This window comes from Cornus florida, unplaced genomic scaffold, assembly GCF_030987335.1.
Source record: "Cornus florida cultivar Cherokee Brave unplaced genomic scaffold, ASM3098733v1 CherokeeBrave_3.0.0_Hap2_Chr08, whole genome shotgun sequence".
In the NCBI taxonomy this organism is placed as follows: Eukaryota; Viridiplantae; Streptophyta; class Magnoliopsida; order Cornales; family Cornaceae; genus Cornus; species Cornus florida.
In genome coordinates, this window is record NW_026775578.1 from 18542302 (window position 1) to 18560081 (window position 17780).

A 17780-nucleotide genomic window follows, 5' to 3' on the forward strand; every position below is an offset into this window, starting at 1 on the left:
GTTTATCTTCGGACTTGACTACAAAATAAGGCCATTGTTAATAGCACAGGGCATCAAGGTTTATTCTGAGGCAGCGGAAAGAGCATTGATGCTAGAAGTGGAGGCCAAAGATAAAGATGCAAGAAGGGAACAGTGGAGACAAAAGAGGAATGTAGGACCATCTGCAGAGGGACCTTCAGGGAAAAGGAACAGGGGTGGTTTATTTCAGTTTTAGGGGTAGTAGTCTGCACGATCCGCTCCTACCACTCCTATACCAGCTAAATCTGATAGGAGTGCAATTGTTTGATTTCAGTGCCAGTAGCCTGGACATTACAAGTCCAATTGTCCTATGAGATCGTCTTCAGTTTCTTCAGCTCCGAGGGTTTGTTATGGGTATGGCCAGTAGGGCCACTTGATTCGAGATTGTGCTAATCAGGGAGCAGACACCGGTAGTGGCAGAGGGTCACAGCAGAGGCCGTCACAGTCGGCTACGGTTCAGTCAGGTTTCAGACCACCACCATCACAGTCTGCCATGTCCTCTTAGGGTTCACGGCCAGTTAGGAGGGATACTCCTACTATGTCAGTACAACAGTCAGGTGTTCAGGTTGGCAGTTCTCAGGCACAGGCACCACAGGGACGTGTTTTTGCACTTGCACCGACTGATGCATCTCCTGGATCGTCAGTTCTCCGAGGTATATTTCCAGTGTTTGGTTCTTGGGCCCGTGTTTTGTTTGACTCTGGTGCATCTCATTCTTTCATTTCATCATCATTTGCACTTACATCGGGGTTAGAGGTCAGTTTCATAGATCGGGCGTTGTATGTTGATACGCCAGTTGGGGTTTCAGTGTCATTGAGCCGAGTTATGCAAGATTGTTCCATTGTGATAGCCGGGTGGACTTTTGTGTTTGACCTTATCCTCCTAGAGATGAGTAACTTTGATGTCATTCTCGGGATGGATTGGTTAGCTTCATTTCATGCTATGATTGATTGTTACAGAGGAAGGGTTACAGTTTACACTCTCAAGGGAGACTGTTTCTTTTTCGTGGGAGATCGGAGTGATTCCCACATTTAATCGTTTTATGGAGTTCGTGGATGGAGTCGTGGTGATTACTTCTTGGCTAACCTTATAGCCGAAGAAGATGATGTTGTAGAAGAAAATTATCCTGCGGTTGTTCGTGATTTTCTAGATGTATTTCCGGAGGATCTGACAGAGTTGCCTCCACACCGAGAAGTGGAGTTCACTATTGAGCTAATGCTAGGTACCGCACTGATTTCTATGGCACCATATCGTATGGCACCAGTTGAATTGGAAGAATTAAAGAGGCAGCTTGATGATTTAAGGATGAAAGGTTTCATCCGACCAAGTGTGTCACCGTGGGGGCGCACCGGTCTTGTTTGTTAAGAAGAAAGATGGTTCTTTGGGGTTGTGCATTGATTACCGGAAGTTGAATCGTGCTACCATCAAGAATAAGTATCCTTTGCCAAGGATAGATGATTTGATCAGTTGAGAGGAGCCAGTTGTTTTTCGAAGATTGACTTGAGGTCAGGCTACTATCAGTTACGGGTTAGGGATGAGGATGTCCCAAAGACAGTGTTCCGTACACGGTATGGACACTATGAATTCCTTGTTGTGCCTTTTGGCTTGACTAATGCGTCAGCAGCATTTATGGACTTGATGAACCGCGTCTTTCACAATTACTTGGACCAGTTTGTGGTAGTTTTCGTGGATGACATTCTCGTGTATTCACGATCTCGGAAGGAGCACGAGGTCAATTTGAGATTGTTTTATAGATTTTACGGGAGCACCGATTGTATGCCAAATATGAGAAATGTGAGTTTTGGCTACAGGAGGTGAAATTTTTGGGGCATATTGTTTCAGAAGGTGGAGTGTCAGTAGATCTATCAAAGGTTGAAGCAGTTTTGAATTGGGAACAACCCAAGAATGTTTTTGAGATCCGGAGTTTCCTTGGCCTAGCGGGTTACTATAAGAGATTTGTGAAGGATTTCTCCCATTTAGCAGCGCTTATGACCCGTTTGACCCGGAAAAGGATCAAGTTTGTCTGGAATGAAGCATGGGAGTCATCTTTTCAGGAGTTGAAGACAAGATTGACTACAGCTCCAGTGTTGGTGATACCTGAGCGTGGCTTGGGTTATGTAATTTATTGTGATGCTTCACGTGATGGTTTGAGATGTGTGTTGATGCAGGATAGTAGAGTAGTGGCTTATGGGTCTCGACAGTTGAAGACTCACGAGCTTAACTACCCTACTCATGATTTGGAGTTAGCGGCAGTTGTATTTGCTTTGAAATGTTGAAGACATTACTTGTATGGTGAGAGATTCAAGGTGTACTTGGATTATAAAAGTCTTAAATACATTTTCTCTCAAAAGGACTTAAACAACAGACAGAGAAGATGGGTTAAATTCTTAGAGGACTACAACTTTGACTTGCAGTATCACCTGGGCAAGACAAATGTGGTAGCAGATGCCTTAAGTCCGAAATCTCGTGGAACTTTGGCTAGTTTGGCCATCCGAAAATGGAAGATGTTTGAAGATCTGACAGAAATGGGATTGCAGTGTTTTGATGACGATGCTTTCTGTGAGTCAGCATTCTTATTTAGTCTTGTTGCTTAGCCTACTCTTGTCAGGCGAGTGATTGAGTCGCAGAGATAGGATCCAGATTTGGATGCCCTTTACACCTTGATCTCTGGTGGTGAGATAGTGAAAGATTGGACCTTGCATGCAGATGAGGGTCTACGGTTCAGGGGTTTGTTGGTGGTTCCCATGGTTTGTCGTGAGGACGTCTTACGGGAGTTTCACACTTCCCGCTTTACAGTTCATCCAGGTGGTACCAAGATGTATCACAATTTGAGATGTCAGTATTGGTAGAACGGGATGAAGAAAGATGTTGCTCAATTTGTGGCTAAGTGTCTTACTTGTCAGCAGGTGAAGGCCGAGCATCAGAGACCAGCTGGTTTGTTGCAACCATTACCTGTAGGGCAGTGGAAATAGGAACATATTACTATGAATTTTGTGACAGGTTTTCCAAGGTCACGAATGGGCAATGAAATCGTATGGGTCATCGTTGACAGATTGATTAAAACGGCTCACTTTTTGCCTGTTAAGGCAACAAACGATGCAGAGAAGTTTGGTGTACTTTATGTGAAGGAGATTGTAAGGTTACATGGAGTTCCTGTAACTATTGTGTCAGATAGGGTTGCTAAGTTCACTTCGAAGTTCTGGGAAGGACTTTAAGCAGCGTTTGGTTCAGCGTTGCATCTTAGTATGGCATTCCATCCACAGACAGATGGCCAGTCGGAGCGTACTATCCAGATCTTAGAGGATATGCTTTGGGCATGTGTGCTTGACTTGGGTGGTAGTTGGGAAGATCATCTACCGCTTATTGAGTTTGCTTATAACAACAGTTATCAAGCGAGTATCCAGATGGCTTCATTTTAGGCATTGTATGGTAGACCTTGTAGGTTTCCTGTTTGTTGGACTGAGGTGGGTGAGACCACCGCTTTAGGACCCGACATAGTACTCGGGACTACTGAGAAGATTAAGCTGATTAGACATAGGTTACTTACAGCTCAGAGCCGACAGAAGAGTTATGCAGATAAGCGGAGACGACCGTTATCTTTCGAGGTTGGAGACTATGTTTTTCTACTGGTTTCTCCATGGAAAAAATTGATGAGATTTGGGAAAAGTGGCAAGTTGTCGCCACGATTCATTGGACCATTTGAGATTTTGGACCAAGTAGGAGAGTTTATCTACAGACTTGTTTTACCACCACAGTTAGACAAGGTTCACAATGTCTTTCATGTATCGATGCTACGGATGTACGAGCCAGATCCATCTCACATTTTGAGTTGGGTTGATGTAGACATTAATGAGGATGTTTCCTATGAAGAGGGACCAGTTCAAATCCTTGACACACAGCAGAAGGTGTTGAGGAACAAGACGATACCAATAGTGAAAGTTCTTTGGAGACACCACAGAGTCGAGAAGGCTACTTGGGAGCTTGAACAGGAGGTTCACTCCAAGTACCCAGCGTTGTTTTCTTCCTCAGGTATGTATTGATTTCGGGGAGGAAATCTTTTAAAGTTGGGGAGAATGTAATGTTTGTATAAGTGCATATGCGTATATATTTGTGTGTGTGTGGTGTACTTTACCAGCAAAAGAAAAAGAGAAAAGAAAAAAAAAATATAGGACCCACGCCCCTTTTAAGTGGATTGTGAGACCACGTTTGGTCTCTGCCTTCTCACTCTCTCTTTCTCCCGTCTCTGTCTCTCTGTTTCCTCTCGGTATTTTCTTTGTTTTTTTTTTATTTTCCAAAGTCAAGGCTTGATTTCTTCCTCAATTCTTAGTGTTTTTAAGTGCCGTTTGCGGCAAAACGGAGAGCACGGCGAGCTTTACACGTGTGTACCAGCAATTTCAGTTTTAAACAACCTAGGGAGTCCGAAAATCTTGACCCATTTTGAGGGTTTGGGGCGCAAATTAGGGGTTTTTGCATAACATAGAGGTTGGGGTCTCTAATTCCTACAATTTTGTTCTTTTGTGAATTAATTGTTCTTGATTAGTGTCCTAGCATGCTAAATTGTGATAATTGTTCCTTTGTGACTTAATTTTTCTTGATCAGTATCCTATTAGTATTCTAGCATGCTATATTGTGATAATTGTTCCTTAAAGTGACTTGATTGTATATATGAAATATGTGAGAATGTGTATTTAATTGAATTATAAGGTGTATTTAATTGAATTGTATGAAAAAAAATAATAATAATAATAAAATGAAATAAAATAAAATAAAAACATGCTTAATGTGTTAGTTTTCCATGCCAATTAATTTGTTAGAAATTTATGTGAAAGCTTGTTAATTATGTGTTAAAAATTCTCTCCATTTCCATATATGCACATAAGCACAGGGCATGACAGAAAAGGAAAAGTGTTTTGAAATGAAATTAAAATAAGGATTTTATTGGACTTGTCGGGTCGTGACAATATCACTCTAAAATAACTTTCGAAAATTATTTCTTGTTGGTTTTGGTGACATTGTGTTAGTATTGTTGTTTGTTCCATCTTTCATTCACATTCACACCCAATCGTTAACTCTAGACCTCTAACACCATGTAAAATGACTTAAATACCCTTTGACTTTGACAAAAAAATCTTTAACCCAAATAAATATACCAAAAGACTAAATTGTCCCTAAATATTTTACAAATTTACAATTGTGTGTGTGTGTGTATATATATATATATATACTCATATATATTTGAGGCTTTATTCCTGACGACGACCTCGACGACGGTAATACCCACTTCTACGCTTGTCGTACACACGTCCAGTTTGATGTCTTTGGTATTCTTACAGTTTTTTTGTCCCAACTCGTCGTCAATCTATTTTTGACTCCCTTTCGCCCCTTGAGTCGGCTCCTTTTGTTAATCCTTCTTGCCGACCCCAATAGCCCCGTCCCTTTCATTCAGTCGATGAATCCCATATATACCACTACCTCACCCCATAATCGCCTGCAGTTTCCGCTACCCCCACACCACACCATGATCTCCACCACCAGATCTCCGTCGGACGCACACCATCAACCCATCAATGGCGCTGATCTGTTGAGAACAAGTGGTGTGATTTGTTGTTAGGGAAGAGGTGAAAAGGGAATCAGAAAGAAATTCAGGTATCTCATTCTGTTTCTGATTGTTCCATGAAAAATTAAGGTTTGTGAATTCAATCGATAAAGAGAGCAAATTAGGGTTTGAAAAAATTTGGGTTTGGTTAATAAACTTGGTGGTCGAAAAACATAAAATTGGCAATTCCATGTTCTTCATCAGGTGAAGCAATCCAAAGGAAATGACCAAAACTGTCCGCTTGGGTTCCAGTTTGAAATATCTTGAAATTTTCATCAACAAATTGAATACGCATATGTGTATATATACACACGAATATATATATATATATATATATATATATATATATATATATATGATTCTACTTTCTCTGTACTTTCTCACTATTTCTCTTTCACTAGTTAGGTGATACTTTCAACAAATGGAAATTTCGTGTATAGCCTTCCAAGTTTTCTCAAATTTTCCTTTTCTTTCCAAATCCTTCTAAGGGGAAAAAAAAAAAAAAAAACCAAAAGAACTATTTATGAAAAAATTTGTAATAATTAAAAAAAAAAAAAAAAGTCATTGATGATTAAGAGCGACAACTAGAAGAGGTATATTAGCTAGTCAATTCATCATACTGGTGTGGTGGTGGGAGGTGGCCGATACATGAAGAAAGAGAGTGTGAATGACCTATGAGGGTGATGGGGTAATTTGGTCTTTATATAATTATGACATTTTAAATTAAAAGGTATTAAAAATGAGGGTATTTTACACTTATTTTGACGATGTCATTGACGGAAATATGATTTGGGGTGTGAGTGATAGGAATTTTTGAAAAATGTTTCAAGTGGATATTTGGCTAAACCTGAGGGGGTGTCAGTGAAATTAACTCTTTATTTTTTTGAAAGGTGCTTGCTTGCTTGCTCATTCTTGTGTGTCACTAAAAGCTTAACCCGCCCAAAGGCAGAAAAAGTAGCCCAAGGCTACATATACAAAATATACCCAACCCCAACCCAAAAAACAACTACCTGAAGAGATGAGTGAAATAAAAGAAGTGGGCCAGACTTTAGAATTCATTACACCGTCAAGGGTCTCTATCTTCAGAGTGCTCTCGTTTCATCAAGATTTTGAGTGTTTTGCTTGTTTGATTTCACTCTTTCGTGAGTGTGCCTGCTGCTTTATTGATCTGGAGCGTTGGTGACTGTTGTGTTTGTCAATTTTTGGTGTTGGTTGGGGGATTTGGCTACTATTTAACGGGGCCTCTTAGGGTTCCGTTTGGTAGAGTCTTGTGTCTTTTCAACGTTGTGGTTCTATTCACTCTGTTGCGACCACTCCGGCATCTGTTGTGATTGCTGATATTTTGTTTTGGAGTGTTTGGTGTTTGGATTTCTTTTCAATATTAGGGTTGGGTGTGGTGGGGAGAAAGTGGATGGATCCCCTTGTTTCTGAATGTTTTTAGCCCCGTTCCGACACCATTTTTCACTCTGATTGCCGGTGTTGTTGATCTTTGGTGATTCGCCTCTGGCAAAGTCTCGTGCTTATGTGGTTTGCTCTTTCTAGGGTTTTGTCATGGCTTCATTTCGTAAGTTTTCTCGCTCTCACCTACTTTTTTGTCAGTTTGTTATCTATTGGGTTGTTTGGTGGTGTATTGGCCCTTGCCCCTTTTTGTCATCTGTAATTCGGGGGGACGACTTGTTCTTTTTCCGGCGGTTGGTGGCTTGGTATGTTTTGACATGAGGGTGGTTGGGTGGAGGGAGATGTTCCTGGGGGTGGTGGTTGCTCTTGGTTTGTTGTTCTTTGATTTCCTTGTTGAATCTAGGGTGGCCGGCTTTGGATGGTGGTTCTTGTGCTGGCGATGGGGTTTTCTTTCTAGGTCAGTTTCTTCTTTTGGGGGTGTGGAAGTCGTCTCTATGTGACCTGATGTCATCCGTGACATCCTAAATGCTTCTCGATTTTGCAATAGTGGTGGGGTAGTCCACGTGACTTATTTTTACGTCTGATCATTACTCTTCTGATTTTACTAGGTACATTTTTCTATATTTTTTCCGCTATGTGTTGTGTTGGTCTGTGGCCGGGGTGTCTGACCATGTGTGTTACGCTTCTGCATTATGTCGTTGTTTCTTCTCGAGCTGTGCACAAGTGGCTTTTCAACTTCTGTCAGTGGTACTGCCATGACGGTGCATCTCTCATTATGATAATGGCTTTCTGGCTTTATATCTCTTTATGGGTTATATATTTGGGGTTTACAGAGTGTTTTCACGGCCTGTGCTCTTCAGACACTGTCACTTTTGTTTTGTACTTTTGGTGGGGCGTAACTATTTTTCCCATTTTTCTTTGTCTCCTGTTTTTGTTTGCAGGAAAGATAGACCAAGGTGTGCTGGAACAGTTTAATGGCTTGACCTTAACGCTTGCTGAGGAATAGCCAATTCAACTTTCGGAAAAGGATACTGCTAGGGGCGTCCAGGCTTGTAATGATAGTCTTTTTGCTAAGGTTTGGACTTCTAAATCTATTACTCTTGCAGGGGCAAAATTCACGTTTGGCAAACTTTTTTCTAAGCTTTGGCCAAAGGATAAAGCAAACTCCAGCATGTCCCAGCAGTTTCAAGTGTTTAAGGTGGCGAGGAATTTATTTCAATTAATCATCCCTAATGCTGGTGTCCGACAGAATGTTATTCACGGTTGTCCCTGGCTCTTTGATGGTCACCTTGTGGTTATCAAAGTTTGGGAGGAGGGACTCTTAAATTCTGACCTTTCCTTCCAGGTGTCCCCTTTTTGGATCCAAGTTTCTGATGTCAAGGCGAATTTGTTATCTAAAAATGTGGGCCAGCGGATTGCAAATTCGTTGGGCCACTACTTAAAAGTTGAGTTACGAAACAAAAATAATACTGATGGTACGGATAAAGTGCTTGCGGACACTCAGGTTTTGCGCATTAAAGTGGGGTTAGATGTCTTACAGCCCCTTCGTCACCATGTTGTTCTCACTAGTCCAACTGGTATGGAATCTTACGCTTAAGTACGGTACGAAAAACTTCCATCTTTCTGCTTTTCTGTGTGGCATTATTGGCCATCATTGGAAAGTTTGCACTATGGAACGGAGTTCCTTATTGTTGGATTTTAAGGAGTATGGTGGTTGGCTGGGGGTTGAAGGGTTTATTGGCCGAGATCTTTGGCAACCGGAGAAAGAAGTGGGTAAGGGTAGGGGAGATAATCTCACTAAAAAATGGCTTTATGTGGATGATAATGAATTTGATGGAGCGGAGGATTTGGTTCAACCCTTTTCTTCTTCTCTGGCTTGTCATTTTTTGGATTGGCCTAGTGAATCTCGTGGGATTTATGGGAGACCTTTGGGTCGTCCCTCCTTTAACCAGTCGCTTAATTTGCAACATGCAGTGGTTGCCTTGTCCAGTGTGGGTGATCCACATCGGTTTGTAGGCGGCGACGTCATGGGGAGGGGTCTACAGGGGATTTTGATCTTCCTATTTTGCTAACTATGGATAGCCAAGGGAAAGGTGTGGTGGTAGATTTTACTTTTGGTGGGGACCATCTTTTTGTTCCTGACGTGGGTCTGGTTAGGGGTTCTTCTTCTCAAAGTCATGATGCATCCATGCATGTAGATGATAAAGTCAATTATGATCCCGTTACGTCCCCCATTAAGGGTCGAATTTTACCTTCGGAACGGTGGGATCAAATGGCAAAAGGATAAAAGAAAGGAAAAGCGAAGTTAGCTCGAGGATTCAGGACTCAATCTGACTTATCCGCTACTTCAAATAGTTAGAGATGTACTCTGGTTAGGAGGGGCCGCAAACGTCGAAATATAGTCTCAGGTGGCCTGGCTAAGGCTCAAATTCAGGGGGATAAGCGGCTAAAGGGTGGTACAAGTGGTGGGGTGAGTCAGCTGGCTTCTTTGAGCCCGCCAAGTAGTCTGGCTGGTGTCAATTCTGTCTCATATGGGGGGATAGGGATGCACGTGAATGAATCTGTTACCTTTGATTCCTCAATCCTTTGCTACAAAAATTGCTATGTTGGTTGGTGCAAGGGCTTCTACTCCTACTGAAACTGTTTAAGCTAGGGTTCTCATGACCGTGGTCATATCTTAGCTTAGTGTTTAGTTTCTTTGGAGTTTTTGTTCTTGCTGTGTATGTGGTTCTTGTTAATTGTTGTTTGCTTCCTGGTTGTTTGTTGTTGATCTTGTAATGGCCGGTTGGCTCTTTGTTTGACAGGACAAATAAAAAGAAAAAACCCCAACCCAAGGCTACATATACAATTTTTTATTTTGGATAATTTCACTTACCTCCCCTGAGGTTAGGCCTAATTACAGGCGGTACCCCTAACGTTTGAAATATTACACCGACCTCCTTTCAATGTGACCGACGTTAGATTCCGATAAAAATTCATGTGAAAGTACTAATATACCCTCTATTATTATATTAATATAAAATATTATCAAATTATTTTAACAAATGACCATATGTACCCCTGAGCTTAGATTTTTTTTTTTTTTTCTTCGTAGAAAAAGAAACCAAACAACGAACAAAGCATAGAAAGAAACCAAACAAGAACAAAGCACAGAAAAAAAAAAAAAAAAAAAAAACCAGCCACTGGATCTCTCCTCTCTCTTTCTCTTTTTTTTCCAACTACTCTGGCAAAGAACAGGTGGTCCAAGCTGCTGGCCCTCTCTTCGCCATCCTCGGTTTCCTCTTCTTCCCCTTCACCTGGTTCGCACCGGGAGGCCCTCATCACCGCCGAGTTCGCCACCGCCTACCCCAACAACGACGGCTTCATCCTTTGGGCCTACCGTGCCTTTGTACCCTACGTCGGCTATCATGACGACCTGGAAATTTCTTTCCGTCTTTCCTCGCCGTGTCCCCATCATCTGCATCGACTACTGTGAGAAATCTTCCCCGTCTTCAGTGACCCAAGTAGAGACCCAAATCGCGAGTTTTAATTTAGTAGAATAAAATCCTAACCCAAATCATTTGCCATGTAAGCTTCGTCAGCGCTGTTTCAATTTGGGGGTTCATCGCGTTCTTTTTTTCGTGGATGGTTGTGCTTGTTGGTATACCACAGTCGCCAAGTGACTGTTATGGCGTCGCCCTTTGACTTTTTTGGTGGTTAGTTGTTGGTCGAGGCTTTGCCATTTGCCGTTTGTTTATTGGTCTCGCTTCACCGTTGTCGTGTTGTCGCTATGCTGCCTGGTCTCATCGTTGTGTATCACCGGTGGCTTGAACGATTGGGGCTTTCAGCACTGCCGATAGTTAAATCATCCACCCATACAATTCATTGTATTGTATCGTTTCTTCACATTAGCTATGGCCTTGTGGGTTTATTTGTTTCCTATTTTTTTTCTAGAAACTCCTATATATTGCCTTCCCTTTGACAAAATGTTTAATATGGTAATTACCAAAAAAAATAAAAAGTTTAATATTGTTTTCTTGAAATTCATTGTTTAAATTTTGTTGTTTGTTAATAAATAGAAAAACATATGATATTAGAGAGACCATTGTATAGAATTTTAGAGAGAAATTAAAGTTCAGAGAGACTCATACAGAGGAGAGAGGAGATGATATAGTATGTGTGTGTGTGTGTATATATATATATATAGATATAGAAGGTATTTTTGTCTTTATATTGAGGGTATTAAAGAATTTTAAATCAAGAGTGAGGGTGTAAATGTCTTTGCAACTTTTTTAAGGGCAAATGTGGTATTTCACACTGAGAAGAGGCTAACATCATCAAAAGACGGCGTTGACTACTAACGGGAGGGGCAGATTGTTATGACGGAGCTAACTTGGAGGGAGGGAGGTGTAATATTTGAAACATTAGGAGTACCACCTGTAATTAGGCCTAACTTCAGGGGAATTAAATGAAATTATCTCTTCTTTTTTTTTTTTCCTAGGCTACATATACAATCAACTAGCCGTTATTAGTTGAAATCAAATTGCAATTAGGTTTGCAGAACAATACGGTAGTCCAGCAGCCATCAACCATGGAGGCAAAGCCTCAAATCCTGGCGTCTCGGAGGATGTCGGAGGCAAGAAGCTGGCAAGTCCCAATTGTGAATGATACTTTCTGACTTGGACTGCTTAATACAACGCTTCTTGAAAGTAAGCAATACTTTAGACTTAACAAAGTATCTTATAGGAATTAATCTTTTCGTGATAATTTCTTATCAGGAACTTTTCTAAATACAATGCAGTCCTGACAATCTCATATTATTGATTCATAAGTTGAGCTTCCTTGCCATACTTTATTATGCTCCAAAATAAGTTGAAGGCTTGAAGCACACTCAATAGAGATTAATTAAAAATATACGGAGTAATATATTATATAAAAAAATATAACTCATGTAACATTATTTATTTTGAAAATGCAATATCATTAGTTCAAGAATCAAACATTTGAAGTATTGAATCCACAATTTTAAAAAAGTAATAATTCGTCTTATTAATAAAATGTACAGTGACATCCTATAGTTTTTTCGGAAGTTAGTAACATCCTATGGTCGTAAGTTTAATAACATACTGTCGCTTGCACAATTTCCCCAAAACGGAAATCTGTGGGCCACCTAAATCTTCATGTAGGTCACTTTTTTGGTCACTCTCTTTCCTAAAAAGGACCGACTTTCTCGCTTTTATCTGTTTGTACCCTACATTTTCTGAATTCTATCCTCCCTATCCTCCGCCACGTCATCCAACCCCTACCCTTTATCATACCACACTCCTCCCCCGACACTCTTCCCCCATCGTCCATCCCCCTCTTTCTCTCTCTAAAATCGGAATCTCTCTCTCTCATATATACACGCACACATAACACACACATGTAACGCTCAGGGACACTACCATCTGGTGAGAACGCTACGATATGGACCTAAGCGGTGCAGCCTCCCGATTCCGCATCGAGAAGACGACGTCGCACGATCGATTTCTCGGCGTTTTCACTCACTCCCGATTGGTAACTGACGTCTCCGGCTCCGGCGAAGAGCTTAACGAGGATGACATATTCTGGAACGGTGACTTGGCCGACAACAACCATTTCTCAACCGTTCCCTCCACGTCCGCCGATCGGAACCACCACAACCACGCCAAGGGTTACAGTCGAGCGGAGAATTTTGGTATTCTAGCCGCATTGCCGGTGTCGGAATCGGATCAGAGCCTCCAAACGCGCTCGGTGTTTAACCACAAGGCTTCGGTTTCTTCTTCCTCCTCATCGTCCACTTCCTCGTCACGAATGATTCCTACAATGCCGAAGAAGCCTCCTCTCGACCGGCAAAGTTCGGTGAAGTACCAATCGGCGCCGATGAATGTGCCCGTGCTTTCGGATGCGATGAGAAGGAACAGAGCCATTCGCGAATTCGACGACATTGATGATGATGACAACGAAGGGGACTTTGAGATGCTACCGCCTCACGAGATGGTCGCATCGAAGCACTCTCCAATGGTTTCTTGTTCTGTTCTTGAAGGCGTGGGAAGGACACTGAAGGGGAGAGATCTGCGTCAGGTTCGGAATGCTGTGTGGCGAAAGACAGGTTTTCTTGATTGATGATGAATTTAATTCGAATTATCTCTTTTTGGAAAAACTGTTCTTTTGTCAGTGAATTTGTAACTGTTTTGCTTTTTAGGGCAAATTGAATATATTCTGATCAGAATGCAGCTATTTTGCTTAATCTGCGATGTGATATTGAAATGATACAAAGAACTCCATAATGCTTTCATTAAATGGGATGATGACAGAATTGTTAAAAAATTCCGATAATGAGAGTAGTCTAGGGCTAAGTCACACAATCATTATAAATGGGTGCCCGCTCTTACTCCCACTCTGTATGACCTAGATTTTGCCCCTTAGGTCTAGGGGTGAAATAGCTCTACAATCTCTATCTTGTTAGCAGTAAGCTGCTTTTTTTTAATAGATTTTGGGTTTTAGGACTGAAATAGCTCTACAAATCTCACTAATTGGGGGTATGCTTTGCGAATTTGTCTTACAAGAATGGGTTTCCACTTCTGTTCGGATCTTTTTCTTTAGACTGAAATTCTTTCCTGCTGATGAAAAAGAAAATGCAAATCACTTTTTGCTTGCCATGGGCCAAGTAAAAAAGAAAACATTTTGAGAAGTTAGATAATATCTTATTTGTGAATATAATGCTAGGACTTCAACAACTGTTTGTTATTTGTTGGCTTGCCATTTAAGCCTAATAATACTTGAATTAAAATAAAATATGTCAAAGATACGATGAACTAATAATAGTGGTAGGTAAGGAGCTATTTGTTGGCTTGCCATTTAAGCCTAATAATACTTGAATTAAAATAAAATATGTCAAAGATACGATGAACTAATAATAGTGGTATCAGGTGGATATCATGAAAAATTACTCACGTGAATAACCTAGGTGAATTCTCTTGAGCAATTGTAACATATTTACTCACGTGAATAACCTAGGTGAGTTCTCTTGACTAATTGTAAGGTATTCCGAGCTGGTGCAAGTTCACGGTAACAATTATTATTATGCAAATACATGGTGTAATGAACACATGTATTTGAAATTTGGAACCATTAAATTTGGTTTTTGTCAAACATTACAATAATGTAGTGATATATGGTTCCAACCTCACAACCCGTCAATTTTCATAAATAAAAAAAAACCTCGCAACCCATCAATATGAGGGTTTTATGGTCATTACAAGTGTTTGCACCTTCTGTATGGGATAATAAAAGGGTGGAAAAGATATAAACCTAATTGTTGACATTGAACACATGTATTTGAAATTTGGAACCATTAAATTTGGTTTTTGTCAAACATTACAATAATGTAGTGATATATGGTTCCAACCTCACAACCCGTCAATTTTCATAAATAAAAAAAAAACCACGCAACCCATCAATATGAGGGTTTTATGGTCATTACAAGTGTTTGCACCTTCTGTATGGGATAATAAAAGGGTGGAAAAGATATAAACCTAATTGTTGACATTGTTTTGTGTAAACTGAATCAACTGATCACTTTTAAACTCGGACATGTGCCCTAATGTTTTTATGCAGAAGGTTTTCCCCATTGTAGAATGAAATGACACCTTTATATGGGTTTTTAATGGTTTTTAAGAATTTTGTTGAATTTTTAAATGTGATTATGTGGAAGTAGATCAGTAAACTATTCTAACTTCTAACTGTCACTGCTTCATGAGAGAAATATGTTTAAACACCAACTGTTATTAAAGCTCAGTGCAGTTGTAAAAGCTTTGTCCAGGAAGTATGAACACAAGTTCTAGGCTGAGGACAACCACTTGTTAGCTCTACAATTCGAATTCCTCTTTTTGGAAAAACTTGATCATTTGTCATTAACTTTGTGTGAAATTGTAACTGTTTTGCTTTTTAGGGCAAATTGAGTATATTCTGATCAGAATGCTGCTATTTTGTTTAATCTCCGTTGTGATATTGAATGATATAGAGAACTCCATAATGCTATCACTAATTGGGATCATGACAGTATTGATAAATATGAGAGTAGTCACTACAATTCTCTATCTTGTCAGCAGTAAGCTGCTTATTTTTATACTTTTTGGGTTTTAGGAGTGAAATAGCCCTACAATTCTCATTAATTGAGGGGTATGCTTTGCGAATTTGTCTTTCGAGAATGGGTTTCTGCTTCTGTTCCTATCTTTTTCTTTGGACTCTGAAATTCTTTCTTGCTGATCAAAAAGAAAATGCATATCACTATTTGCTTGCCATGGGCCAAGTACAAAGAAAACTTTCTGAGAAGCTAGATAGTATCTTATTTGTGAATATAATGCGAATTTGTTATTTATTTATTTTTTGATAAGTAAAGAAATGCGAATTTGTTATCACTGATTGTCGGGAACTATTTGTTTGTTTGCAATTTAAGCCTAAACTTAAGTTTTAATGTTTTGTTGGCATTGGAAAACATACTTGAATTAGAATTAAGTATGTCAAAGATATGATGAACCAATAATAGTAGTTATCCAGTAGAAGTCATGAAAAATTATTCATGTGAATACCTAGGTGAGTTCCTTTTGAATACCCATATAGATGGTGCAAGTTCACGGTAACAATTACTATTACGCTGATACATGGTGTAATGGACACATCTATAGAAAATTTGGAATCGTTAAACTTTCTTTTTGTCAAACAATGAAACACAACAATAATGTAGAGATAGAAGTCATGAAAAATTATTCATGTGAATACCTAGGTGAGTTCCTTTTGAATACCCATATAGATGGTGCAAGTTCACGGTAACAATTACTATTACGCTGATACATGGTGTAATGGACACATCTATAGAAAATTTGGAATCGGTAAACTTTCTTTTTGTCAAACAATGAAACACAACAATAATGTAGAGATACTTGGTTTTAACCCCCAACCTATCAATCTGAGGGTTTTATGGTCATTACAAGTGTTTGTCCCATCTATATGGGTATTGGATAATAAAAGGGGTGGACAAGATATAAACCAAATATTTGACATTGTTTTGTACAAAGTGATCACTTTTAATTTTAATCCAAAAACAAGTGATCGCTTTCCCATTGCCTCTATGTGGTGTCTAAGCTCTCTCCTTCAAACGGTTGATCTGCTGTTTTGATTGAGGATATCAGTCTATTTTTGTCTTCAAATCCATTGCTCTCTCTGTCTTGGACTCCCCGTCAATGCAATGTTGTGGCCCATCTGTTGAGCAAATGGGCGACGCGAGTGAAATATAGTGACCTTCAATGGTCGGTGTGGCCTTCGTGGTTACTTCAAGCCTTGAAGGTTGATTGTTCTTTCTCCTGTGCATGCTCTGTTCCTGCTCCATTTTAGTTCTGATTCCGTTTAGTTGGGGATAAAAAATGAAGAAGTTTTTCCCATGCAGGATGAAATGACACATTTATGTGGGTTTTTAATGATTTTAATTTATTTTGTTGAATTTTTAAATGTGATTATGTGAAAGTAGCTATTAGTAATCTGTTCTAATTTTTAACTTTCACTGCTTTTTATGAGAGAAATATGTTTTAACACCTACTGTCATTAAAGCTCAGTGCAGCTGTAAAATCTTTGTCCAGGAAGTATGAACATGAGTTCTAGTGTGTGGACAACCACTTTTTGCAGATGATGCCAGGTATGAAATCTTTATTCAGGGTATCCCTTGCACCTCCATTTGATAAATGGGGATTACATTGGTGATGGCATATAAGGAAAATATCAAAATTAAAGCATTTTCAAATGACATTATCTGAATGTTTCATAAGTACAAAATGAAATAAAGGATAGAGATCTAGATAGTTTGGAAATTGATTTATCAATGGAACTTGTAATCTAAATTCAAACAAGATATCTAGGTTAGAGTTGATAATTTCAATCTATGTAATCTTTGGAACTTATCATTCAAATGGAATACCCACGTGCTTTGATTAAGATGTAATAGTAATCGGAGATTTGATCAATAGTTATATAGTGTTTCCTTAGCACCTTAATCTCGAAAGCTTAAAATAAATTTTTTATATTTTTTTATAGAATTATAGCTGCTATGTGGTGGTCGCTATGGTGATTGCTGCTATGCCTATATTTTTTACATGACCTGTATACTAGTTGCCAATTTTTGTGACTAACAAATGTGTTTCTTATACATGTTCAGACAATCACTCACAATATGTTTAGCCTAGTTTGCAGTGCTGAGAAATTGCATGAAAGTGTTTAAATTTTTTTTAGCTCTATCACTGTTTCTTTAGTGACGCATAGTTGCAGTATTGTCACTTGTGTTTTTCTCTCATCATATCTTTTACTGGAAAAGGAAATTATTCTATTGTAAACATAAACACCCCTTAACCCCGAATAAAAAGACTTCTCTTACCTTTGATAGGAGAAGACAAAATCATATGAGGCTTAAGCTAACAGAAGCAAGCATTAGTAAGCATGACTAACTCTTAACTTATTATGGATGATAATTAAGATGAATTGATATATATTAATGAAGCTCAGAATTGAGTTATTTACATTGACAAATTGACATGTTGGTTGGCCATGGAAAATAACAGAGAATTGTACTAGAAACGTGCAGCTATAGAGAATAAAAACAAGAAAAGAAAAGAAAAAATAATGAGAAAAGAATAAGTTCTTGCAAGTAGTATAACCTATCGTTAATACGTGACTATATAACCTATATAATGCCCTAGTAAGTCCTGCAACATTCTTTACATA

The 17780-nt window shown here is 39.3% G+C and overlaps 1 protein-coding gene across 1 annotated transcript; it reads left to right on the plus strand.

Annotated features, from left to right (window-relative positions):
* Positions 1-12455: 12455 nt before the first annotated feature.
* Positions 12456-13133, plus strand: LOC132269810 (protein S40-7-like). Its single transcript, XM_059771052.1, has one exon. The coding sequence runs from the start codon at positions 12456-12458 to the stop codon at positions 13131-13133; it is 678 nt and encodes a 225-aa protein (XP_059627035.1).
* Positions 13134-17780: the final 4647 nt, after the last annotated feature.

Bases quoted from the DNA above. Each gene is read 5' to 3' on its own strand.
- LOC132269810 (XM_059771052.1), top strand. From the start codon at position 12,456: ATGGACCTAAGCGGTGCAGCCTCCCGATTCCGCATCGAGAAGACGACG.